This window comes from Condylura cristata, unplaced genomic scaffold (genome assembly GCF_000260355.1).
Source record: "Condylura cristata isolate star-nosed mole 26May11 unplaced genomic scaffold, ConCri1.0 scaffold00008, whole genome shotgun sequence".
In the NCBI taxonomy this organism is placed as follows: Eukaryota; Metazoa; Chordata; class Mammalia; order Eulipotyphla; family Talpidae; genus Condylura; species Condylura cristata.
This window is the reverse complement of record NW_004567109.1, coordinates 3365597-3392157: the sequence shown is the minus strand read 5'-3', so window position 1 is coordinate 3392157 and position 26561 is coordinate 3365597. Positions and strand designations below refer to the sequence as shown.

Genomic DNA, 26561 nt, shown 5'->3' with positions numbered 1-26561 from the left:
CACCCCCACCCACATGCGGTCCTGTGGGACAGCCTGGTCCGTCTCAGGGCTGACCCGCGCGCTCACCTCCAGCTCCACACGGAGCCGGGTCGGCCGCCGGGAGAGCCGGTGGATGTTTTCATTCCCCAGCCAGAAGTCCCCGCGGACGCTGCCGAAGCCCTGCTTGTACTGCCGCCAGTCCCGGGAGAAGGAGACGAGGCCGCTCTTTCGCCTCTGGATGACGGTCCAGCCGCCTCCTGCTGTCGCCATGTCGCAGAATACCTGGAGGGCGGTGCTCTGGTCAGGGCAGGCTGAGCGTGGGGGCTCCCCCTACCCCCTCCCCGCGGAGCACTTCCAGGCGTCCCTCGCTCCAGCACCGTGTCTGCCCCATGAGGGAACTGGGCAGGGTGGTGCTTTGCTGGGGAGGAGTTGTCAGAACTGAGGTGGAGGCGAGTGGGCACGTGCAGGTGCTTCTGGTGCTCTCCCTGCATGTTGTCTTCCGCCTTCCCCAAAGAAGACTGCTTTAGGACAGGCCAGGCAGTCTCGGCCAGGCCGGCCTCGGCCAGTCCCTGGCGGGTCCGGGACGACCTGATCCCTTACAGGGCCGGTGTGGCTGGATAGTGAGCTGGAGGGGCACACTAGCCTGGGTCCACCCCACGCCGGACACGTGTCGGTAGCTCTCTAGTGTGGCATTTGTGTGTCTGACCTGAGCGTCCCTTTCTTAGTCTGTGATCAGCCCCTCTGCCTCCAGCCCTCTGGGGGGCAGGTGCGGAACGAGGGAGTGGCTGTCGTGACCTCACCTCCATTTCAGGGCTGCCCAGGAAGTCATCAGGAGGAAGCTTGTACACGCCAGAGATGCGGTAGTTCTTCTGGTAGAGGGAAGAGCAGTCGTAGATGGCGTCTGCAAAAGAGCAGACTGCAGCTGAGCCCCACAGCCGGGGCTCTGGACAAGTGGCCGCTCCCCTCAACTGAAAGCCTAAGGGCAGGCTTCTGCCACAGAACTTACTTGAACGCCAATTACAGGCCGTGGCTGCATGTGGGGGAGGCGGGGTTGGGGGCCAGGAAGGGGTGGATTCTGGCTTTGCTGGAGGTGGCTACAGGGAAGCCCTTCGATCTGACCACCAAGAAGCTGGCTCCAGTTCCGTTCTCAGCTGTGGATTCTAGAAACCCGTGTGTGAGAGCCAAGTAACAGACGTTCCTGCTCAAAAGCCACTGGCGATCCTGCCCCAGGGTCAGGTTTTGTCGTTTCTTGGTTTTTCAGAGGTAAAGAGCACCATCTCCTACAACCTGACTAAGGAGGTAGAGTTCATTCTCTTTGCCTTAACCTCACACGCTAGTTTCTCAGTGACGCCCCAGGGCCCCAGGGCCTTCCACTGGCCCCATGATCACGGCAGAGGCTTGCATTCAGTCAGCTGGCCTGAAGGCGGCCCAGTGGCCCTGGCACTGCCTGCCAGACCTTGTCTTTGCTCCGAGTGCCAAGAGCATCGGCAAGGGCCAGATTCCCCCAGACCGCAGCAGGCTCTTGCTGGCCAGGAGCCGCCCTCCCTGCGTTCCCGGCTGGACTCTCCTTTTGCACCCATGGCAGGTTGGGCACATTCCTGGGGAGCTCAGGAGCAGGGCCACTGGCCTTCACCAGCCCTCAATTGTCCCTCTGCTGTTTCCGAGGAAAGCAGCAACTCGTGCTTCCCTGCGGGCTCCTAGCCCAGGGTTAGCAGGTGGCCCAGCACCCGGTGGCCGGAAGAAAAGTGGGGAGTGGCGTCCTGGGCAAGAGGAGAAGGCAGGAATTCTACATCTGGGACCTCAAGACACGCCCCGCTGGGCAGTGAGACAGTCTGGTGTGGAGGAACGCGGTGACCCGCCACCCTGGTCTGACCCAGCTTTCACGGGTCTGGTTTAATTTCACAGACTACACCACAGTCTGTTTTTCTAGGAAGTAGCTAAAGGGTGCCTTTCTGCCCCCAAACGGGGGCTGGGAGGTACCTGCCCAGAGCCAGATGCATGCTTGCTGGCTCAGGTAGCAGGGTTTTTTAAGCTAAGTTCATTAAAACTTTTTGTTTGTTTGTGGGAGGGTAGCTGGTGCTTAGCTCCAAGTTCCCCTCATTGCCTTGGTCCGCAGTGGGGCCAGAAAGGCTTATGTCAGCGGGAAAGGACGTACCTGGGAGGGGTGCTCCTCACAATGTCTAATGTTCAGATGGTTTCAGAACACCAGATTTCTCTCTAACATTAAGTTATTCTTGGCCTATCTGAGGAAAGCTATTTTGCAAAAGACATTAGATACATCTTACCTTGGGCCTATTAAAGAGCAAAATTTCAGCATTGCGTTCTTTTATCTCTTGTGCTGTCTGGGAATAATTGTATTTGATATCTTGGGGGGAAGTACAGAATTTCAGAATTGAGGGGCCTGACTCTTTCTGGACCGAAGAGATCTTCATCTGACTCTGAATAGTATCTGTGCCCTCAGTTCTGAGTCAGTGAGGACACAGGGTTGCCGAGGGCACAGCTCACTGAGTCCTGGGGGTGGTAGAGGACAGTTTTTGGCACAGCTTGACTTTCAGAGCAGTACACTTTCAGGGTGCAGCTCATTCCTGCTTCCCTTTGGCCCAGGGCAAGGAAGCCGGGGAAGGAAGACGGGGCCTGGGTCATTGCGCCGAGGCCGTGAGAGCGAAAGACCCGTGACACAGGTGCTGCGATAGGTTAAGGGCACTGGGACCCAAAGAACTATCCTAAGCCTCGCTGAGCGGGAAAGCAGCCAGAGGGGCCTTGTTCTCTAGAAAGTAAGCACGGCCCTCTAGTGCCCGGGAGTGACCGGAGGACCTGGCGACCGAGGAGAGCCTCGCTGCCCACAGAGGCCCCAGCCCGGGCCGCGCCCCTTACCTGCGGAAGTCTGCGTGACGGTCTGCGCCGCCTGCAGCTGCATGATGTCGATCTGGTTGTTCATCTGGGAGAACCTGCTCTCGGCATCTGTGAGCCGGGACTCCATGCGCTTGTTGCTGCTCTCCAGCTCCATCACCTGCATGACCACGCTCACCCAGTCCTGCTCCTGCTTCTTGCGCAGCTCGCCCAGCAGACTGCTTAGGTTGGCAGTTTGGGCCTTGAGCTCCTTCACCTCCTTACAGCAGGCGGCCGCTTTGAGCTGTGCAGGTGTCTTGGGCTTCGGCGGCTTTTGTGGCCAGACTGGGTGGCTGACGAAGACCGCGATGGAAATGCAGAGCCAGCCAACAGCCGAGAGGCACCTTCTCAGCATCTTCCGTGGGCCTGGGTGGAGGAGGGTCTGCCTGTGGGGGAATCAGGATATTCCCAGCCCAGGCTCGCCAAGCTGCAGCGTCTCGCAGCCTTGTGCTCACTCGTGACAGGCTCGCTGCTCTGTTGCTCGCTTTCCTTGCCCTCTCTAGCGCAGCTTAACTGGAGACCCTGCAGCTCTCCTTCCCCAGCCCGATTGCTCTCCAGACTCTTAAATATTGTCTGCTGCCGGCACCTCCACCCCAACCATGGCTACGCATGGTGCTCGAGCCCCTCCCAGCTCATCTGGGAGGGCCAGGTGCCTGTCGAGTGAAGTCAGCGTGAACTGAGGCCAGGGGCGGGGAGGAGGGAGACAGTGGCGAGTCTTGCTTTCTGAGTCTTTCTTTCCTTGCCTGTAGTCTCTGTGCTGAGACAGGAGGGCTGTGAATGCGTGTTTCCAGTTTTGCCTATTAGATTATACCCCTGCCAGCTCCTGGCTCAGCTCTATCAGCGGGCAGGGCAGGCTCAGAAGAATTTCCACATTCTGCTCTTAAGGTTATATAACCATGGGGTGAGCGGGGTGAGCGAAAGGTGCGCAGAGTTGAGAACAAGACTCTCCTCTCACGCAGGGGCACGTTAGTGTAATCCCGCCCTTCTGCAAGGATCTGCTCTATTTAGCCTCCTGCTGGACTTGCTTTTAATGAGGCTGCTTGTTCCTTTCTGTGGTCATCATTCATTGTTTTACAAAGCCCTCATTTAATCGAAATCTAGCCTCATCTCACATTTGAAAATTTCCAACTTTGAAAAGTTCTAGAAATAGAATAGAGCATCTCTCTGAGGAAGCGGAAAAAGGACTGAAGTTTGTATCCACAGGATTTTCTCAGTCTTTGTTTTTAAACACCTGCTTCAGCCAAGAGTGGGCCGGCCTTAGGGACATTTGGCAAGGAGGTGGCAGAGGTGACAGCACAAATGAGAACTCTGGAGTATGGGCGTTGCTCTGCGGTGGTCCCCCACACTTCCATCAGTCTGAGGCAGAAGACAAACCAGGAGGCCGTCGTTGGCCCATGATTCGGAACTTGGACAATACACCGAAGTGTGGAGAAAAGCAGCAGCATCGCCTAACAACCCCACCTGAAACCTCATTTCCCTCTTCCTTTGCTGTGGCCTCTCCCACGGGCCTCTGCACCTAGGTGCGCCGGCGGTCTATGCACCTGTGTGTGGTGGCTTTGGCCAAGACTGCCTGAGACACTGGCCCCTCACGAGGCGGCCGAGGACGCCAGGACCTTGGCTGATGGTGTGGTGGGGAGGTGTCTGGGAGCAGCTGAGCCATTTCTCCAGCACCTGCACAGGAAGCCCTCCCTGTGTCCGTGGCCGACACGGCCCTTCCCGCTCCTCGTAAAATTGACCACCCTTTGTTCCCCTCGAGTCCTGTTCCCCATAGAGAGGAAGACCTGTGTCTCCCCTGGACCCTGCTCCCCTGCCATTGTCACAGTCACGCTTGTTCGTTTCTGCTAAGTAATAGAGAGTTCTGCTCCTGTTTAGCACGAATTCTCTGCAAGAGTTCTGCTCACTCTCGCCTTGCAAAACTAGCTCTGCGACTTGTCCCTCAGCGTGTCCTCGGGGAGGTGCTGGTGTGTTCTTGACCCCGATACTTTGCAGCATGGTGTGCAGATTTGAAGCTACATCCTGTATGTGGTATATAGCATGTATTATATTTGAAGGCCACACCTCCTTTGAACAAAGGTAAAAACCTAGGATTTCAGCCAACAGCCTTGCAATAGGCTGTCGCTAAAAATGCATGAGCAAAGGGTGCTCTGTCTTGAAGCAGTAAGTCTGGCCCTTTGCCCTTAACACTGGGTCCACTTGGGAACACACTGTCCCGGAGCGGCTCTCGTTCTGCTGACAAGGCTCTGGGTCCATCACACACAGCCCCATTCCTGACTGCCCTATTTCCGCCCCAACTCCACACCACGAAACCCCCAGGTCCCTTTCCAGACACAGCTTCTAATGTCTCAGAGTAATTTCTGTTCAGGCAACTAAAGTTACCAAACCTTTTTTCTCTGAATTGAAAACCAGGCATGGATCTGGTGGGTCAGAGTTTGTTTTATCACCTCCCTCGTCTCTATTGCTAGTAAAGGCTGAGGAGGTGGCTGGCACCTTGTGGCAACTGTCATTCTGCTCATAAGATCCTCTCTAGGCCCCTGCTTTCTTTTTGCAAATATCTAGTGCAACGGACTCTACAGTCTTAGCACCGTGGAATTCATTTCACTCACACAAGCCTGGCCCCCTTGCCAGCATCTGCCAGGGTCTGCTAACCTTCCAGGGGCTCTTCAGATGACCTCCTGGGCATCCAAGGAGCTTAGCCCAGGTGTCCCGCGGCCACCGGTGCGGTCACGTGTGGCTTGCGGGGCCCCTACTGTCACAGCACCGCGGTAGAGAGCACGTGCAGCAGCCGAGCTGAGGAGTCCCAGCCAGCTTTTCGCTTGTTGTCCCCAGCTGCTTCCCCCGCCCAAACAGGAAAACATTCAGAATTAGCCATGTTCATATCAGGGCAGAGAATGAAACGTCATTTGTATTTGCAACCCATGTAGCAGTCCTTTCTGAGGAGGTGGGAAGGGTTTGCAAGTGGATCAGAGGCATCTGCTTTCCAACCTGAGTGCCTACTCTGTGACATTTATTTCTAACATAAGGCACAGTTGGAGACAAAAATATTTCTAATTTGAAGATTTTGGTAAATCTCCTAAGCTGTCCAAATGTCAACAAAAGCCCCACTTTTTTTTTTTTTTTTTAAAGGAAAGTAGCTAATTAAAGAGTATTTACCATGCCAGGAGACTATCTATTCCCCAAAACATCCACGCCCCTGGGATGGCCTAGATTTTGATTTTCTAAAAGAAGAAAAAGCAAGGCCTTGTTTTGAGTACAGCTAAGCCGGAAAGCTGAGAAGAATGTGACTGACTAGGGCAAGACTGTTAATCCCTCTCTGTTCGTGAGCAGAGTGGCCATAAAAGTGGGAGTTACTGCAGAAACAGGGCACCTACAGTTTTGGAATGTCGTTGTGTGGAAAATAATCCCCTTTCGAGAGGAGACGTCACCTCTTCTGATGCCTTCCTGCCCTGTTGAGTCACGTCTTGCTTTCAGAAGTAATGGGGGAGAGAAGCAGCTCCCCTCGGTCCTAGGCTCACAGTTCAGAAGAATGGGCAGAGGCTGCCCTAGACTGGACAGCTCAGAAGAACCTGCCCTGTTTTTAGTTTAATTGTGATTTCATGGGAATAGTTTTGCTTTTTCTGAAGACTTACTGTATATAGCCATTTAATCTCCGACTCTCATTTTTCAGCTGTGATGTGTTCCCATCCATCACAGAAGATACTTCCATGTCTCCCCTAGCCCCTCTGATTCACCAGTTCTGTCAATAGCCTTTGAATCCGCCACGTCACGGTCCTGTCAGAAATCATTTCTTTTATTTGGTTAAAGCTGAAGAGCTGGAGGGAGCTGGCCCTGGACCGCCATAGTTCAGATTGAGGGTATGATTGTTCCTCTGGAGACGAAGGGACTGTGGAGGGACTCCAAGGTGCTTTGGCCTCTTGTGCTTTATTTTGCCAACAGTTTCACCAGGAAACTTTATAGTTACCAATAAGATTTTTGGCTGAAAGTAGGTAGTTTTCGAACAACGGCATTTCTTAAAATTGTAATGCTCATATGAAGTGCCCTGAAGGGGTCATCTGGCTTGAGGACTAAGGAGGTGGGATATGAAAGATTGTAGGTGCTTAGGTCCAGAGTCGGACATACCCGAGTTGGTACTTGTAGTCCCCTGGGCACACTGCCTAGCTCCTTTGAGTTTGTAATCTGTGAAACTGATGTCGAAACTCTAGCTGTTTTACCTGGCAGGATTTTGGATCAATGGAACAGAATTAATGTCCAGAAACTGACCCACATGTTTGGACACTTGATCTATGATGAGGTAATACCACAGGACAGTCAGGAAAGAACATCTTTTCATTAAGTTCTGTTGCGTCAGATAGTCTTGTGGGCGGGAAGGCTGTTGACCTAAGCTTACCTCACTCCACATGCAAAATCTCAAGCCCAAGAGATTTGAATTCTGAATGTGAGAAGTAAAGCAATAAACCTTCTAGAAGATAACATTCAGCATTTGGGATAAGCAAAAATTTCTTAAATTAAAGGAAAGCATTAATAAATGCGGTAAAAGTATAGTTGTTTCTGTTCATTAGGAGACGCTGTGAAGCAACTGAAAAGATGAGAAGATATTCCCAGACAGAACCTTGTGTAGACATACCCTGATCTACAGAGAAGGCCGCACAAGCCAAAAAAAAGCGAATGCAATTAAAAGATTGGCAGGCGATGAGAACAAACATTTATTTCACAAAAGAGGATACCCAGATGGCCAGTAAGCACAAGAAAAGCTGCTCAAGCTCATTAGTCATTATGGAAATTCAAATTAAAACCGTAAGATGCTACTTATTACACACCAACCAGAAGACGGTCGTGGAAACACTAAAATACTGATTACTGATGGGGAGTGAGGGAGCAGCGGGTCGCCATGCACCCCAGTGGAAGCGTGCCTTGGCACAGTGCCTGAGCGCTTTTTGCCGGTGCCTTCCATGCGGGCACGTGGGCACGCCCGTCTCCCAGCAGCTCTGCCAGGCGTCTGCCCAACAGAAACAAGGCCGCAGACGGGAATGTTTGCGGGAGCCCTGCTCATAGCAGCTAAATAAAGCCTGAAACAGGTTGTAGGCCTCTAAGTGCTGAGAACAAGGCATTATGGGACGGCACCAATGAAGTGCTAGTCCACAGTAGGGCGGACACTAGCGTGGCCTGCACCCACCTGGGCATACCACACAGGTGCAACACCAGTCGGAACTAGGCATGGTGTCATGAGGCAGGTAGCTGTGCGAGGAGGAAGGGAGCCAGGCCGGGGGAGGCATGGGAGCCTTGGGGTGCTGGCTGTGCACTGTTCTGTGGTGTGCTCTGCCTGCCCATTACAGGGCATCTGCACTTTGTGGTCGGTTAGCAATCTGACCGCTGGGTGTGCTTCACCCTCTGTGTGTTATACGTTCCATTAAGATGCTCAATTGAGAACGGACCGTGCATGTAAAACACTTCGAGTGGCATTGATGCCTCATCCATGTCTGGTGAAGAGGAAGCAGTTGGATTAGGCAATATCATTGTGTCAGAACCACCTCCCCTGCCACCCTGGTCCAGGCCAGGCCCAGGGCTCCGTTTTCTGCACAGAAACACTCGCTCAGTTGCAGTTTGTATGGCCATGTGATGCGTGTGCTTGGTCTGTCTCGGCCACTGTCGCTCTAGCATCTGCCATTTGCTCAGAGCATGCTCGGTTGGAACTTGTCAGGTAAAAGAATTAATTCCCAGAAGCTTCTCTTCCCCAAATAACCCTCAAGGGAAGGGCTCTGGGGCTTCTCCTAAAGCTGGCCCTGTCCCGGTAGAGAGATTGCGGCGATTCAGCTGTAGAGGTCGCCCACCTCGGTCTGGCCCGTCCTCGGCAAGGCCTGGGGGGCAAGGCCACGCTCTGTTAGAGCGGCTGTGGCGCCCCCTTGGCTTGGCTTGCCCTGCCCGCGCAGGCGGGGGGCTGCGGCCATCCAGCTGTCACTCGGGAGCTGCGGGCACACACTGCGCGGGATTTCAGCGATTAAGTGAAAGTGTGTCTTCCAGCCGCCGAGGGGAGGAGTGCGGGCTTCCTGACGAGCGTGCCACCTGCTCGTGCCACCTGCTCGTCTGCCCCAGCAGTGGTGCAGTGGAGAGCTGTGGTCTTGCCCCACCCTCTGGGTCTCCTCGGCTAGGGGCCTCGGGTACAGTTTCAGTGTGTCACGGTCAGCTTTCCCGCCAGGCAGGTAGGCGTGCGCTTCCCTTTCCCTGAGTCCATGGTGGGCCTGGGGAGCGCTACAACGTGGCCTGGCTCCTCACTGGACAGGGCCAGCTCACAACTGCCCACACAGTTCAGTGTGGACAGGTTGAAACTGCCAGATCACCACCTGCCAGCTCGTTTAATTTTTGTTTCCCAGCTTTGTCCACATAACAGACTGAGTCAGAACTCTTGGACATGGAGAACCCAAGAAATCAGGATCTTAACCAAAGTATCCACTCTGCTTTGAGTCAGGGTGGTTGAAAAGTAGCTGTGGATTTGGGGTCTCAGCCACCCCGTCTTTTCACCTTCCTTTTCCTGACAGCTTCTTTCGAGTCATCTCTCTGGGGCTCCTCGTTTCACTTGGGATGTGAAGAAGCAAAGAGGAGGAGAAAAGCTTCAGGCCTCCCCAGGAAAGGAGCAGTGCCCACTGTTGTAGAGTGGGAAGCTGCAGTCAGTTTGTCGAGAAGCGCTGACAAGAAAGATGGAGTTGGAGGTAATTAACTGGCCGACACGCTGGGGGTGATGTCGCTCCCTGAATCAGCCCAGGCCCTGGAAGGGTGACAGCCATGCGTCATCTTTGCAGCGTGCCCCCGACAGGCCCCTGGCTGGAAGCCCCACGGCATGCGCGTGCGCCTTGGTGACCTTGCAGCGCCTGGTGCTGTGCAGCCAGGAGATGCCTGCCCGGACTTGTGACAGGAAACCGCCCGTCGGGCTCACCCTGGGCGCCCTGTGCATCCCCACACCCTGGGGCGCTGTGGTGTGAGGTCGACTTGCTTGTCCTTCAGGGACAGGGTGCTTGCTGGGCATGGCCCAGCGCTGCATGCGAGTCCCCTGATGACCTGACCGGCGCCGTCCACCAGCCAGGAGGGCGCCCCGAGGCCAGCTCCTCACGTGGGGCTTAGCAGTAGGATGGAATCATCAGAATCATGCCGCCGCTACAGGTGACTCCCAGGGTAGAGTCTGGGTGAGGTGGAAGTGCCTGTGTTAGGTGAGAGGCGAGTCACACAGTTATATGACTTCGGTCACCAGCCGATGGGCAGCATGTGTGTCCGTCGAAAGCAGTACATTGGAAAAGTGATTATATTGTAGTACATTCCCCTCCCCGTTTTTTTCTGAATAAAAAAATAGATATATTGCCAGTCTTGAAAAGATAGAATTCTTTTGTCTCTCGGCCCCACGCTACACAGCGGTGGGCATTCTTTTTGTCTTGTGCTTTTAACACAGAATTAGCGTGTGCCCTAGGTATGGCGGCACACCATTCGAACTGTCACCAGGACGTGGAAGACAAAGCGAGCTCTATATCTTCGGGCCGCTTAGACCAAGACCCCTAGACCCATTTTGACTGTCCACAGGTGACACCTCTCTTTTATCTCAAGTCTTGGGGCCCTAGGAGCACCGCACACATCGCATGTGCCAGCTTTGAAACCTTTTGGGAAGACCACCCTTTCTTAACACTTAAAGAAGGAATGAAGTTACTTTTCCTAAGTCCCTGAGGAAAAGAACGCTTGCGCGGGCCGGCCTGCCGCCCACCGCACTCCTCACTGCCTGCGGTTAGGTCGCCCCTGGAGCTTTCTCCGTGACGTGTCTCCATGTCAGCGTGTCCGCACGGTGCTGGCTTCACTGCTGTCCTGTCACTACTCAGAAAGAGACTGTGATCTCCCGTTACTCTGGATTCCAGCATCCCCAGAGGTGCAGACACCGGGGCCCAGCCACCCCAGCTCTCTGGCTCTGTCTGGAAATCAGACTCTTTTTTCTTTTTTAAGATTGATTTATTCATGCATGCAGAACTGGGGTGCAGGCCAGAGGTACAGGGGTGAGAGGCTTCACCGGAGACAGGGTGGGGAGCAGGACAGGCAGATGGAGAAAGTACACTACTGAGGGGAGCAGCGGGCGGGTCAGGAGAGGTCTGCCGCACCTGTAGGTGGGGACCCAACTTGTGGTGAAGTGGTTGCAGCCAGCTTCACAGCCCTGCGCTTTAACCCTCTGTGCCACCGGGTAGGGCCCTTAACTGTCTTTTAATCAAAATGAAGTCTTGCTACTGGGAGAAGTGGTCAGGGGTGAAAGGAAGCGGTCACCACTGCCACGAGGGAAGTCAGGAGAATGCTGGGTGTCGCGTTGAGAGCCAGAGCAGCGCCTGTGCGGCCTCTTCATGGCGGGTCAGCGGTCCAGCCTGCCCAGGTCCCTTGTCAGCGGTGTGTGGTGTCACCACCTAGCACTAGGGGAATTCCGGGAATTCTTTCTTGACGGGGCCAAATAAAAGGCAGACTGTAGCCTGTACTAGAAATAGACTGGCGGCGGCGGCCTGGGGCATTTTTGGGAAGCAAGAGCATAATGTTCTCGTAAATTCCTGATGGAAGCGCTCGGATGGCATAAGTGGTCCCCCAGATGTGACTGCAGATGCTCCCCGTTCGGCTGACTTTCCGACAGGCTGGGACTTGGTGTGGAAGAGTCTTGCATCACTCTGCTCTGAATAGCCCGCAGGGCCCGAGGCGCCAGCGCTGTGAGGTCAGGTCCATAGCCGAATGCTCTTGGAAGGCGTTTTCAGGCTGAGTGACTTTGACATAGTCCAGGCGCCTGCGGGCAGTGACTTAGAAAGCCCTCCAGGGTACGGTGGGGTTCATCGGGTGTCAGGAACACCCGGAGGCCGCACAGGAGACCCTCTTGTTGCTTGGCTCTGCGTCAGCTTTAGACCTCGAGCCCTTGGGACCGGCCGGCCCTTCCTCCCTCAGTGAACCTCATCCCAGCCTCTGTGAAAACCACTGAAGAAGGCTTGAGAGGGAAGGTCATGGAGAAGCAGCATGCCCCTCCCTCCGCTGGCAGTGCCGACCGGGGCTGCCAGGCCATGAGGGCTCCCCGCCTCTGAGGCGCTCCCTCGGCTGCCACACTCTCTGTCCTTCAGGAAAGAGATTTCCCGTTGTGGGAGGGAAGTGTGTTTGGTATAGAAGACATCGAGGCTACTCCTCCTCATTTGTTAATTCTACTCTACTCAGTTGCCAAAGATTTTCTCAGTTTCAGGCTCTTCAGCTGTCTCCCAGTAAGAATTGCATTTTGGAGGGAGAAGGTGAGGTGGGGATGAGTGATTGGGAACATGTGTGCACAGTCACCAATTCCACTTTTTTGTTTCATACAAGGGCTGGGGTGCAGGCCAGAGCTTCAGGGAGAGAGCGGTGAGAGGATTCACCACAGTGGGGAGCAGAGCAGATGCTGAAATCCACTCCTGGGGAAGCAGCGGGGAGACAGGAGAGGTCTGCTGGTCATGTGGGTCACTCCCTGGCTGGGGATCGAACTCACGCTTTGTGGTGCTGAGACTCAACCCCCGGCGCCACCAGGGAGGCCTGTCTCTTCCGCTCTTAACGGCCTAATTCACTGTGTCTTCCTGTTGCTTCATTGTCTTCCCAGCACTGTGGCTTCTGGGTGTTAGTACATGGACAGATGATTTCTGTTTGCTCTATAGACAAAAATGCTACAAGATCTCCATTGGATGTTCTCACTGAAAAGCGGAGTTGAATACAAATGTGCCCCGACACCCGTGGAGAGCAGCAGACTGGCTCCCGCTAGTTTAGGAGGTTGTTTAGTGCCGCTCACTTTCCCTTCGGGCCCCATGCGCCTAGGAGATGGAATCCGGGGCTCACAGCTGCCTAGCCGCCCCCGTCTGTCCTCAGATCTTTTTAGCCAGACCTGTGTCCGTGCGCCTGCTTTGACATTAAGCAGCCCTCTGCCGCTGACGAGGGCTTCGAACAGTCTGCCCTTCATAAGCCTCCGGCATTAATAGAACAGGCTGTAGCAAACTCCTGGCGGCCGAATAAAATGAAGAGTCCCTCATTAAGGGGGCTTTGAGCCAAGGTGATTTCTTCACTTAAGTCAAACACCAGTCTCTCTTCAATCTCGTAAAACCGCATGTAAGTTTAAAAGGGGACTGTTTCAAAGGACAGCCTTGTGTCACCCGAGTAGCTGGAGAGTGGGGGCTGAGGAGCTTGACCCCACACCTGGCAGTCTGGGCTCCGCCCCATCAGTCCAGCAAGCCCCACAGGCCACGTCAAAATTCGCTGTGGAACACGACCAACAGGCCTGTTAGAACATTTTAAGGCATTCTAGTAGCTTCTGGAAGGGAAGAAGAAGTAAGGGTGGGAGCTTAGCCCCATAGGGCCATGCTACTACAGCGTCAGTGAGGCCCTTCACACAAGATCTAGGAGTTAGCTAACAAGCTGCCGTGGACGAGAGCTTTCTCTCACTCCTTCCGCCAAGTTTTACTGGTAGCCTCCTCATGCCGGGAGTAGGAATCTTACGCCCGCATCCCTGCCTCCCCTTGCAGAGCTTACCGTGGGATCTTATTTATTAGACACCTTCAGTGGCACCGTTTTTAAAGAACAGTTTGACATCCAGGAGCCTGTGATTTATGGGCCATAGTTTTCTTATCTGCCAAGTGGGAGTATGAACGAGAGCGTCTTCTTCCTAAGGTTGAGTAACACGTCAGCAGGAAGCACAGGGCCTCGCCCACGAGTAAATTAGGTTCCTCGTGCTGTGGTAACTTGCCTCCCATGATGGATTCCCCAGAAGCCACAGGTGAAGGCAGAAAAATGTTAAGGTTCCGAACAGATGACAGATTCTCTTGATCACCAAGAGTTTTGCTCTCTTGCCTTCCAGAACCTCCACACCTGCATCCACCAGCAGCCTCGTAGGCGTGCATGGAGAAGAAATGTAACTTAGGGCAGAAGATCTATAGGCAAGTTAAATGACAACAGAGGAGGAAAGACTCCTCGGGATGGCGGCTGGTCACTTAAAAACACCTAACAGTTTGCACATGTATATGGCCTCCCTTCCCTTGGGCCAGGAACTAAATAGTTCTAAAGTATTTCAAAGAGACCTTTTCTCAGACTGATCCCTGTCAAGGGTATGTTTGAGTCCAATTCGGTGAGACTTGTAAATTAAAACAATTTTTTTCTAAAATTTATTTATTTACACATACAAGACCCAGAGGTTTGGGGTGGTGGTGAGAGGATTCACAGAGACAGGGTGGGGAGCAGAACAGGTGGACACACTGCTGAGGAAAACAGTGGGGAGACAGGAGAGGTCTGCTGCGCCCTATGGGCCACTCCCTGGCCGGGGATCAAACTCGTGCTGCAGCGGCTGCAGACAGCTTCACAGTGCTGAGACAACCCTTGTGCCACCAGAGACCCAGTGCTTAGGGGTTTTCAGGTCATTCTGAGTGTTAGCTTCTTTGAGTTCCAAAAAAGGACTTTATTTTGTCACCACTGCGGTGGTGTTTTCTTTCTTCCTGGCCATCCCAATAGTCCACATCATGACTAAAGGTAGCTATAGAATAGACACAGTTATGTGTGTTTGTGCAGCATGCATATTGGATTGGCATGCACCCCATATCAGTATATAGAAGACCAATTTTGCCTTCTTATCACTCAGAAGTCTTTATTGGGGTTCAAGGAAATAGATAATAAAAAGCATCCACTCATTCATTAATTATTAGTTCACCCAGCCCCTGGGAGTGAGCTTCACAGCCCGGTCCTGCAGCAAGCTGAAGCACGGCGAACATTCTGGCTCCTCACTTGGCATATCGGGACGCCCTGTATCTCCTCCCCGCCCACAGGTTGCTGGTCTCCGGCCATAGAGGAGAGGACGTGTACACAGAGACTTTGCCTTCAGGTTGCAAAGTCTGAAACCAGGGCCCGAGCCCGTGGGACCCATGGAGTCCTGTGCGGCTGGTTGTGAAACTTGCAGTGACATGGATTCCTGTGCTTGCTCAGATCTCAACCTGAAGTGTTTGTTTTCTGTATGCAAGCATAAAGTGTTTCTGGCAGTGTTTATTCTTGGACAAAAACAATGAAGGAAGAAGCTTTTCCAAGAAACTACTCAGTGATTTCAGTTGATACCCTGAAGAATTCCCCTTGAAGGAGGTACTTTAGGCAGGAAATTTAAAATTAATAAAAGGTGATGTGCTTATCGTTGCACAGCTTGTGAGTAGGAGTCCAGAAATGTAAATCCAAATCTGCCAGCCCCGATCCTAAGCCTCATGTCTCTTTAATAAGGAACCAAAAGCAGCTTCAGATCCCACAGGACTGTCCCCATTCGTTGTAGGCCGTGGTCTCTGTTCCCCAGAGCGAAAATGGGACTCTTTCCCTTTCCACTGTCTTAGGGATGCGGGAGGTCAGAGGAGTGAGAGACTGAGGAGATTATTTGAAATATGCTTCGTAAGCATGAGGCATTAAATAATTACTTTCACAAATGTTAACTGCTCTCCTTCACATTTCTGGGCAGTTACCTCTCAGTTTCATTGGAAGAATTTTGGAATTTGAATTTTAGAAAATATTTATAACAGCCGTCTCTTGCCATATTACCACACTGAACCCAAGTCCTGGAATTTCCCAGGACTAACTTTAGTCAAGTAGGCAGTTTGTACCCAGAGCAGTAAACTGGGTCCTTGCTCATTAAAGCCGTCTAGACGCCCAAGTTGTCTGTCACATTTTGCTCCCCACCTTGGAGCAGACACAATAGTTGAGTTCAAGGCCTGTGACTTCTCAGGCCTGCTCCCTCTTCTCCTTCCTCCCTAACTGAGGCTTATGTTTAGTGTTGGTACCTGTTTTCCCTGTGATGTAAGTTCCTGTGGAACAGGGTCTAAGACATGGCTCCTCTCTCCTGGCTCCTCCGCTGACCCAGCTCAGGGCACCAGCCTCAGTTGCCCGTTACCGGCTCCCACCCCACCCCACTGGCCACTTACTGCCCCAGGTGCATTGCTTGTGTCTGCGCCAGAGAGACCAGCAGGTGGCTCTGGGTGTGGCCCAAGAACCCTGTGAAGCCGAGGGGCATCGCAGGACCACCAGCCCCGGGCTCCAAGTCACTGGCCTCCAGGCCATGTCCATGTCACCCAGGGGGCCCTGTGATTTTATTTATTTTGGTTATAATTACCACGGGCAGTGGATGAGAGGAAGTAAGCGGTCAGTGAAAGTTTGCAGGGCCTCATCCTGTCGTGCTCCGCAAGGACACTTTGGGATTCAGGGTTTCTGGTGTGGAAAGCAAACACCTGCTGCCTGACTTGCCGCATCTGAGAGGACCGGCCTGCTGGCTGAAAGGAGGGCTCCAGGCAGCAAGCAGGGCTGCCTCACGATGGGGTTCTGGGGTCAAGATGGAATCTCCCCTCAGATGAGACCATTCATGAGCCTTCTGGATAACAGATGACTGGTGTCTGCAAGACCTGGTCCCCAGCACGTGGGAGAGCCATCGCCCGCACTCGACCTGCCTCCCGCGCCCCACATGCGGAGTGTGACCCCCTCTTTCTCCTGTCTTCCCAGCATTAACAATAAGCTGCAGCAGCCAGAGGCCGCAGCCGGGGTGCTGGAGTACGCCATGAAGCACTTCGGAGAGCTGGTAAGTGCCTCGCTCTTTCTGAAAGGCCTCTCACCTTCCTCTGCTGTTTCCTCCTGAGTGGTGACAGTGGCGATGACTCACCTACACCGTAAGGATGGAGACGGCTGTGTGGACAGTCCTGCACTGAACACAGGGTGAGGGAAGCGCGGGCGTGGTGGCCGCCGGCTATACCTGGCCATGTGCCGAGTGCGTCACGCACAGCCGCCCCAGGGACGCTCTTGTCACCCTTTTCCGCAGTGCAGGAGGCTGTCGGCCAGTGGCTGCCAGCCTTTCCTGAACTCGCAGAGTAACAGCGGGACTGCGCCCAGCAGGCTGGAGTCAGCCCAGGTGTTTGGCCCTGACCTGAGGTATCCTTGTGTCCGTGCGCACTGCAGCTGGCCCCAGGTAGCACGCCGTACCTGCCTCAGAAGATTCCATGGCCAGTTCCCAGAGAAAAATACTCCGTAATTTGTAGCGGAGAATGAGGGTTGTTCCACTTCAATGTTGCTGTCGCAGCTTCTCTCCTGCCGTCTTTGCTCTCCCAGCGTTGAAGTGGTTCTGTAGCTCTCTGTGGCCCTGGGAGCTGCCTTGGTGATTTCCTGGGCATCTGTGAAGCGTCGACTTCATCAGCTCAACGACGACTTCCTGGAAGGGCAAAGCATTCTGGGTCCCTGTGTTTGACGAGGAGCCTCTCGCCAGTCGCGTGGGTCACTCTGCTTTGCCTTAACGAGAGCCCGGTGTCCGAGGGAAGCAGAGTGCGACTGCTCCACAGGCTTTTGCCTCGCAAAGGGCTTGTCCACTTCCCAGGGCCTCTGCCCCCTGAGCACCTGTTACCTGGACCGGGCAGCCAGAGCTCCCAGAGGTGGCAGAACACCCGCCCCCCGCCGGCCTCAGCGCCAGCCTTGTTCGCAGAGGGAGGACAGTGAGCCGAGAGGGCCCTCAGTGTAGTCGCCAGACAAGGCGGCCTCTCCCTTTTCTCTTCAGAGCCCGTAGCCCAGGCTCAGAGTTGCCCGGAACTAAGTTCCACAGGCGTCTGGCCCCCCGATGACCTGCCAGAGACAATCCACACCCTCGGCTCAGCGTCCCAGCCTTACCTGAGAGTTCCTCCATCTCCAGGCTCCAAAGGTGGCCGTGAGCCCAGGCCGATTGCCCAACCCTCGGTGGGTTTTGTTGTATCTAAGTAGCTGAATCACTTCAGCTTGACAGTGTTTGCTCTTTCTCAGCACAGCCTCTGCTTTCTCAGCACAATCTCTGTAACAGCAGCCTCATCAGAATTGTGTGTGAGTCATGGCTTAAACCTTACAGTTTCTGCAGTCTGTTACAATTCACAGCCCCCTGCCCCTAGCTGACCCGCTTCATACCTCCCCGACCCCTCGCACAGGGGTGCGCACACACCGTCCCGTCTTCCCCCCCCCCCGTATGGAGGGTCATGCAGAAAGGCACCACGTCTTTTTAATTTTAGAGTTTCACTCTCACACTGCCTCTGCAGTCCTTCATCTGTCTTAAGTTTTCTCTTCCATATTTAGGCATGATGGGCATTAAACAGGCTTGGGAAGCTTATTTCTCGTGTCTTCCCCGCGGCCGGATATGCCCACTCTGGCAGGCCCCACAGTGCACTGATGTGGGGAGAGGCTGTCATCACGGCAGCGTCGGGCAGGAGCAGTGCAGGGGGGCGGCGGCTAACGTCCGGTGGGTGCCAGCAGGCACACCTTAACACCCCAGCAGAAATGGCCTCTCACAGCACTTGAGGAGGTAAAGGCCCTTTCCAAGAGCCGAGGAGAGTGACTGAATTACTCACGCACCAGTTCTACTTAGAAAGGAGAGGAGGGTAATAGGGGAACCGGCGTGGGCCTGCGTCACCTCACAGATCCCACAGCGGGGTTACATTATTGTGAGAGAAGTCCCTGGAGAGCCCCTGAGCCGGCCAGCGAGAGGAATGGTCACTCACCAAGCTGGTGACAGAGCCCGAAGACACACACAGGTGGCGGGCAGCCTCGGCCAAGATCGCCCCGGCCCTTCCGCAGCGCCTGCCGCGGCCTCCGCCTCCTGTGGCCAGCTCACAGTTTCAGTGTGGCGCTCTGGCCACCCTCCGTGTGGAGTCCGTCCTTGGGCCCAGCTCCGGTTAAGCCACCAGGTGCTGAGTAGTAGTGACGGGAGACACCAGAAGAGGGGCAGAACTTTCCAAATAACTTGAGGGGAAAGTTGTATTTTATGAAAGTTTCAAAATGTATAAAGAAATGCAGAGAATTGAGCGCTTTTTAAAAATGGGTTATTTTCCTCTGGCAAATCTATGGAGGGCCCTGGGCTCGGGCCCCATCGGGAAAGCAGCCGCCCTCCCTGCCAGGCAGCCACGAGCAGCACTCCAGCTAAGCCAGGGCCCCCGCATCCTTGCAGGAGCGCTACTCGGGGCTCCCTGCCATCAAGATGATCCCGTCCTCACATCCCCACATACCGAGTGACCCTGCGCCTGGGCAGGCGGTGAGGGGAAGCGCAGCCTGACTTCCGCCCCCAGTGTACGCAGGGTCATGGCGTCACTGTGCCAAGGGCCCAGCACAGCTCAGACACTCGGAGTCTCTTCTTGGCCGAAGCTGGGACTGCTGGTGGAGGCTCCCACGCATGCCAGCACTTAGCAAGAAGGGTGCTTGCGCCTCCCTTGCTCCCTGCCTCACGCAGCCCCCTTTCATTCCCTCTGGCAGGAGATCCAGGCCACCTGGTACGAGAAACTGCACGAGTGGGAGGACGCCCTGGTCGCCTACGACAAGAAGATGGACACCAACAAGGACGACCCTGAGCTGATGCTGGGCCGCATGCGCTGCCTCGAGGCCCTGGGGGAGTGGTGAGCTGCGGTCCTTGCATTCAGAGGCTTCCCCACGCCCCCCAAGACCCTCTCTGTTTCACTCGGTGTTTCCCCAGCAGCCATCTGTCGCTTTGGTGTTTTCTCTCTCTGCTCAATCTCCGGACTCAGTAGAAAGGCTTTAGGGCAGGACAGGGTGGACACCCGAGGCCTCCCCTCCCTCCCTCCCGCCTCTGCCTCGTGGGCTGGGATGGGCTTCCCAGGCTCCTTCTGCAGCCTTGAATTTTCTTCTCTTTTTATTAACTCTTGCCGTCGACTTTGGCAAAGATCAAGTGACGTCCTCTCCGGTGCTGCCTTTTATTACTTGCTCACTGCTACCCAGCACAGTGCCAGCTCCGGGGACAAAAACAAAACCAGACCGCCCTTCTCTGTGAGGTTGACAGTACAGTTGATGAGAAACTTTTTTTTTTTTTTTTAAAGATTTATTTATTTATGCACACAAGAATTGAGGCCAGAGATGCAGAGTGAGAAAATTCCCCAGAGGCAGAGAGGGGAGCAGAACAAGTAGATTTACTGAAATCCACTGCTGAGGGGAGCAGCAGGAGACAGGAGAGGTCTGCTGTGCCCTGTGGGTCACTCCCTGGCTGGGGATCGAACTGCTGCTGCTGTGGCTGCAGACAGCTTCATAGTGCTCTGCTTTAACCCATCGCGCTATCAGGGCTCAAACTGTAGAAGTTTCTATTGGACAATACTGATGTCAAGCAAAAGAAAAGCACGTTAACGAGAGTTAGCTATATTATTTCAAAACCATTTTTTGCAGACTTTTGGTTGTCAAACAACCATGTGTTGTTAAGACGAAGATTTAAAAAAAAAAAAAAAAAGCCTTAATTCAACTCCTTTTAGCTCCTAAATGCTTTCCTAGCTCATGGAAGTTGACACCCCTGCCTGAGGGCACAAGGAGTTGGGGTCCGGGTCTCTCCTGACACAGCAGTACGCGCCTGTCCACCTCCGTGCTCTTGGATTCGTTCCAGCTTTGTAATTAGCCATAAAGTACCAGTGACCAAGATGCTGACCGAAGGGTTTCGGAATGCCGCAGGCCAACAGATTTTTAAAAGACATGAAAGAAGCAGAATTCTTTTCCTGATCATATGCAGGTTTCTGGAACGGTCTGTTCGGTCAGCTCTATTTAGACTGCAGTTCGTAAATTGCTTTTCCTTTGAGTATATATCCTGCACATGCCTGAGGCAGGTGCTCACCAGATGTGGCGTCGGGAATGCTCTGGGGTTACCTGTAAACCAAGATCCCAGCCCTTGCCCGCTGCCTCCAGGAAGCTAGGAGAGATGGCCTAGCCCCACCCAGCCACACAAACCTAAGTACCCCGTACTGTTCTTGCACGGTTTCTGGGTCTCGAAGAGCAGACTTTTTAAGGCCCTGCCAACTACTTAGGTGTTCCAAATGAAGTGACACATTCTAAGCTTTTTTGCTCCTGCATCAGGTGGGAATGTCAAAATCCTGGCCCGGGGGACTTCAGCCAAACTTCTGGTGTGCAGCTGGTGGGGGCGGGGTCTAAGGAAAACTGTCCTTGTGTTTGCCCCACAAAGAGCCTCCTATTTTTATTTTTCTTCACTCTCTACTTCCTTTGGAAGTTAGGGCTCAGTACATTCCGCATTCTTATCTGTAACGAATATTTGTGGAGAGACCCCCCCGACCTCTCTCTGCGGGTACCAACCAGGCTCTGACGGCGTTGACAGGGCCGCAGCCTGAAGGGCCACCCTTCCAGAACATCATGCCTGCACCACCACCTGCTCTGTCCCGGAGCTGCTAGGGTGTGGTGCTGCATTCTGAACTTGCGCCACAGCTCTAGGTCAGAAGCAGAAGTCTTCAGGACCATGACAGGCCATGGGTGACCCTGAAGGAGCAGAGGGATGCCTGGGTGCCTGTGGCCACCAGCTGGGCGTGTTTGAGTTCTTGGGCTGAAAGAAACATTGGGAGGTCCCAATGACCTCCCACACCGCCAGGCAGGACTTCAGCAAAACAGGCTGCCCCGGGAGCTCTGTGCAGTAGCTCTCAGACCTGCCCGTGGGCCACAGCAGCACAACTGTCTAGAAATGTACATTCTGATTGAGACCTGCTAAGTCGGTCAGCATCTTGGTCACTGGTACTTTATGGCTAATTACAAAGCTGGAACGAATCCAAGAGCACGGAGGTGGACAGGCGCGTACTGCTGTGTCAGGAGAGACCCGGACCCCAACTCCTTGTGCCCGCAGTGTCCTTGAAGGAGTCCTCTGGGGATTCTGACGCTCCTGGCAATTTGAGAGCCCCTGCTCTAGGGCAGTCGAACAGAGCCGGTGATGCTGCTGGCTGTGCTTGGCAGGAAACAGACGCCAGGTCCATCCTGCTTCTGTCACGGAGCATCGCTAAGCGCCCCAGGCTGCCCCTTCCTCTTCCTCATTTTAATCTTGGCTGTGTATTCAGCTCGCCTGATCGTGTGCCAGGAAGACATAGCAGTTCGTGACCCCCCTGCCGGACGAAGGCCCTGAGCCGTTCTCTGCATGGTCACCCGTCCCCAGGCCCAGCCTGTGTCCCGCCAGCACTGGCTGACTTTGGCATCATCACCCACGGTGTCTGTCGCCTCTTTGCAGTACAGCTTCTGTCCCACGGCCTGCACAGCCAGGCCGCCGGGAATGTGCGCCTCGTCTCTCAACTCTGCTCCCGGGCCGACTTAGTAAGACACAAAGCAGGAAGGATGAGTCTCCTAGCTGAGCTCAGCTAACAGCGGGGGCTCGTATTTGCACCCCACATTTTACTTCCTGTGAGGGCAACAGCTTGAGCCACCAGGAGAACGTCTCCTCTTGAGAGAGCTTCTGCTCTCTCTGTGCGCTAGAGTCACCTTTCACCCCTCGGACTCGCGGTCCTTAGTCTCTCTCGTTATGTCTGCAGCAGTCTCAAGATAAGCAGCATCTGAGCTTCCGGTAGATGCGACCATCAAAGGGCTTTCTGGGTTGGTTGATTGATTTCATTTGAGGTTTGCTGCAGACTACAACCATTTCTGTAAAATTTTCTGTGATGTTCTCAGGAGCCAGTTCTCCCTATAGCTTTGAACATAGAATTAATGTCCAGATGTGTCTCTTCAGCTTGCATTCCCTGTAGGCCTGTCCAGCATTCTCTAGAAGAGAAGTTACTTAACATTTGTGAGTGAGGCCAGCCATTCAGGACATTTCACTTCACCACGACACGGGTCCTATCTAAACTCGCAGGCAAGCTATGAAGGCAGATCCCCATTATGCCAGTTCAGAGGTTAACCCCCAGCCTGAGGACGATGGACAGGTTATGCGGATGATTTTGGGTAACCTGCCGTATGATCTCTTCCTCCAGGGGCCAGCTCCATCAGCAGTGCTGTGAAAAGTGGACCCTGGTTAACGACGAGACCCAAGCCAAGATGGCACGCATGGCCGCCGCTGCTGCCTGGGGTTTGGGTGAGGCTTCCCGCACGGCCCCAGGACAGGTGGGGAGATTGCAGTGAGGGGCTCATGCTGGAAAAGCAAGCCACTGTGGCTGCAGGTAGAGGTGTCGGCTCTGCAGAAGTCTCTTCCATCCGACCTTTCTCCCTACTGATTTCAACTAACTTACTGGGAGTTGAAATGGCTTTTCACAGAGAAGCCAAGGAAAACAGTGAGTAAGTGTCCAGTTGGAGATACTCAGGCTTGTTTGTCTTCAGTAAGTCACTCTTGTTTTTCTCTCTTAAAAGGAAATCTAGAGGTAGAAATTCTCGCCTTTTTCCACAGTTCTTTTTTCCCTGGGGCCCCTATTCTCGAGTCTACCTCATGACCTAGTGGGGTTGCTGGAGCTCCACCTATCATAGCTTTGTCGCAGGCAAGGGCAAGGGAGAGACAACTATTGGCCTCCTTTTATTTCAAAACTTTACCTTAGAACTTTCCTAACACCGAAGCGGAGAGTGTAAGGAGCCTCCAGATGCCTGTCCCCACCTCTAGAAATTACAGACATTTGCTGGCTTTGCTTTTTCTAGTCTTCTGCTGCCCACCCTCATGCTCCTCACGCGCCTCGCTCTTGCGCCCTCGGAATTTAAAGCAGATTTCCTGTTAGTCCCCACAGACACAAGTCACTCTCTGACTGAGGGCCCTGCGGAGAAGGATTAGCAGTGTCTATTCCAGAAGGGTCCTCGATGAGAGGGGGGACAGTCCCTAGGTTGACCCAGGACAGAAGCGTCACCTGCAGAGCCCAAGGAGGTTACGTAACCTCCACTCCATTCTATTCCCCCTTGAGTCGTGGAGCTTCTCTCCTTTCCTCTCATGAGCTCTGGGCTGGATCCAGATATTTTTCAAAAACAAATTGCTTCCTGAGGAGTCATCGTGTGCTATTTGCTTTTGCCTGGAGGCAGAGAGAAAGGATGAGCCAATGGTCTGGCGTGAAAGGCAGGAAAATGCCTTGTAAAATCACCAGCCCTGCGGTTTGCAGCTAATGAAGCTGATATTTCTTCTGCAGATGGTCTTGGAGATCCTGGCATTTGCCTCCCACTCACCCCACCAGGGAAGTGAATACCTCTTCCCGGATGCAGCCTTCCCTGGGCTGCCTGACAGGGACCACTGCCTCTGATCTGGCCCTTTCTGTTCGAGCAGAGCCTCGTAAATATGTCTCTGCTCTCCCCGGAGGCAGAGGGACCGCCAGAGTGAGACGATGTGCTGCTTGTCTGACCCTGTCTCTGCCCGAGTAGTGCCACCTCCAGCTGTCGAACAGACAGCGTAGTTTCCAAGGACAGTGCACTGAGCTGCCCCGCTGACAGGGCGGCTGCTCCCTCTCTCCGAGAGAGACTCGGGCGCTCTCCAGGTTAATGAGGTGCTGCATTAACCCCCTTGACATGCTGCTTTGCAGTCACGCTTTCTCCCAGCTCTCATGGTGTTCCCCGGGGCAGGATGAGGCCTGTGTTTGAAGATAGATGTGGCTGTGTTAATGGGTTCACTGAACCCCGTAGGGCACAGAGGATTTTGACAGCCCAGGTTTAAGTTTGTCTTGTTTGAACCAAGCTAAATGCAGGCAACAATAACAGACCTATTTGAGGTGCTGATTGCTCTCACACTTCCTTCTGTGCGCGTGTGTGCCTGTGTAGGTCAGTGGGACAGCATGGAAGAGTACACCTGCATGATCCCTCGGGACACCCACGACGGGGCGTTCTACAGGGCGGTGCTGGCCCTCCATCAGGACCTCTTCTCCTTGGCTCAACAGGTAAACACCCCTGTGCCCCGGCCGTCCAGCCAAGGAAAGGTAATTGCGCGTGGCAGTGGCCCACAGGCACTGGGTGCCCGTGTGTGCAGGCTGAATGCTCAGCTCTGGTGTCCTCTGAGCGTGTTGAGTGGCTGCGGCCATGTCCTCTCTGAGAGGCACAGCCGAGTGCCCGGTCACCGGCGCGCCTCGGGAGCCAGCGTGCCTCGTCCTTACCACCCGCCTCGCGTTCCTGACGTGGAAAGAACCGTCTGTTTCACTGGAAGAAGATTCGGAAGGCGGCTTTCCCTCGGCAGCAGAAGTCAGCAGCGGCCACCCTGACTACCCCTGGGCAGCGAGCGTTTTGCTGGACTCCGGTGCTGGCTGCGGCATGTAGCAGTCACACCCACCTGTCGGGCACAGACTGTCCGGCGTGAGGTGCTTGGGTAGATGACCTGCTCGCCCAAGGGACAAGGACACGGGACTAACCTTAAACATGCGGAAAAGAAGAAGCTCTGCACAGGTTGTCACTGATGAAATGAGGAAGCCTGCAGCCCTGTGTCCACCCGCCCTGACCCGCATGGAGAGAACGAGGCCTGGCCCACCGGCCACAGGCGTGAAGGCTCCCAGTTGTCTGGAGAGGACTGCCCGTCCCTCTGCCGATGCCGGGACTGGGGGCAAGCTGCTTCAAAGCCAGAGAGGGCCCCGGGAGCCCTGGCGGCCTCGGGCAGACAGTCTCACGGGCACCCCAGCCAGGGGTTGGGGAGAAGGTCGGTCCCGGCCTGCCCTCCGGGGGCGCAGGAGCTCAGTGACTCCGCACGCTCATCTCACCTCCCTTGGCCCCAAGGTTTGGGGTGTTTTCTTAGGTGCCGCACATTTCTCTCTCCCCTGAGGGATCGAGCAACCTCTCCCCCAGGCACTCAGACCTGGGAAAGGCTTCTCCCCTTTGATGAATTTTTCTCACCCCTGGAATTTAAGTGAGGCAGTTAATTTTTGCGGCTTGTTGGGAGCCTGAGACAGAAGCGCCGCCGAGTCCCAAGCCCACAGCTCAGTTCTAGGGATTCCTTCTTTCTCTCCTAGTGCATCGACAAAGCCAGGGACCTGCTGGATGCTGAGCTAACCGCGATGGCAGGCGAGAGCTACAGCCGGGCCTACGGGGTGAGTGTCGGCTCCCTGCACGTGCTCAGAGAGGCCTGCCCGGTTCTTTTTTTGGAGTGGGCTACCGAGCACGCATGGGCTGCCGGGACACGCCTGTGTGCTCTCTGCAGTAGCTGCTTACCAGAAGGCGGGCTTGAAATGAATTCTGACTGTTAGATTGCTCGTGCGGTACTAAGTTGGGCTGTGCTTTGACTCTGTCAGGCCATGGTTTCTTGCCATATGCTCTCCGAGCTGGAGGAGGTGATCCAGTACAAGCTGGTTCCTGAGCGGCGCGAGATCATCCGCCAGATCTGGTGGGAGAGGCTGCAGGTGAGCCTGTGGGAGCCCTAGTAACGCTTCCACCCTCCCCCCACTGCTTGCTCCAGCCTGCGCCTCCTGCCTGCACAGGAAGGCGCAGAAGCCAGGCTGCGTTCCTAGGCCCTTAGCTGAAAGGCCTGACCAGTTTACAGCCTCTTACCCTTCGCTAGGAACAAAAGAAAGCACCCTTAAAAGCAATAACCTGTGATAACCACTTAAGAATTGAAACCTCAAGCTCAGTGGTTTGCAACCTTACTGCAAAGTAGAATGACCTGGACTGCCTACACCACAGAAGTCTAACCCTCGGGGGACGGATCCAGCCCCACGCCTTTTCTGCCTCCCTGGTTGATGCCAGCTGTGGCCCCCCGACACCCCCCCCAGGCCCTCCTGGCGCCTGCGCCCCGCTCCCTGGGGCCTGCCCAGTGTTGCTCCCCAGTGCCCGCCATCCACACTGTGTCAGGCCATTGTCCTGTTGTCGTGGTCCCCTGGCTGCCACTCAGATTGTTTTCCGCTGAAACCTCCTCTTAGAGAAACTCCCCAGTCCCATTGGTGTTTCCATGTAGTCTGATCACTTTAGCATGAGATGTTGCACATCTGGGAGTCGACATTCTTAAGTGTTCTTGGAAAGGACGGTGCTCCCATTCCTTGAGTAGGAGGAGGGGA

General features: G+C 54.5%; 2 protein-coding genes across 2 annotated transcripts in view; one reads left to right on the top strand and one right to left on the bottom strand.

The window, feature by feature from the left end:
* The window catches only part of ANGPTL7 (angiopoietin-like 7), a 5251-nt gene extending 1615 nt beyond the window's left edge, over nucleotides 1-3636 (bottom strand). The window contains exons 1-3 of the mRNA XM_004678508.2: nucleotides 2854-3636; nucleotides 780-880; nucleotides 67-261 (exon numbers count right to left, since the gene is read on the bottom strand). Of these exons, the coding sequence (XP_004678565.1) occupies nucleotides 67-261; nucleotides 780-880; nucleotides 2854-3223 (666 nt within the window). The 5' untranslated portion in view covers nucleotides 3224-3636. The remainder of the gene's footprint in view (nucleotides 1-66; nucleotides 262-779; nucleotides 881-2853) is intronic.
* The window catches only part of MTOR (mechanistic target of rapamycin (serine/threonine kinase)), an 88950-nt gene that overhangs the window by 38598 nt on the left and 23791 nt on the right, over nucleotides 1-26561 (top strand). Inside the window, exons 29-34 of the mRNA XM_004678509.2 lie at nucleotides 16378-16453; nucleotides 19129-19268; nucleotides 22602-22702; nucleotides 24352-24467; nucleotides 25524-25601; nucleotides 25803-25910. Of these exons, the coding sequence (XP_004678566.1) occupies nucleotides 16378-16453; nucleotides 19129-19268; nucleotides 22602-22702; nucleotides 24352-24467; nucleotides 25524-25601; nucleotides 25803-25910 (619 nt within the window). The remainder of the gene's footprint in view (nucleotides 1-16377; nucleotides 16454-19128; nucleotides 19269-22601; nucleotides 22703-24351; nucleotides 24468-25523; nucleotides 25602-25802; nucleotides 25911-26561) is intronic.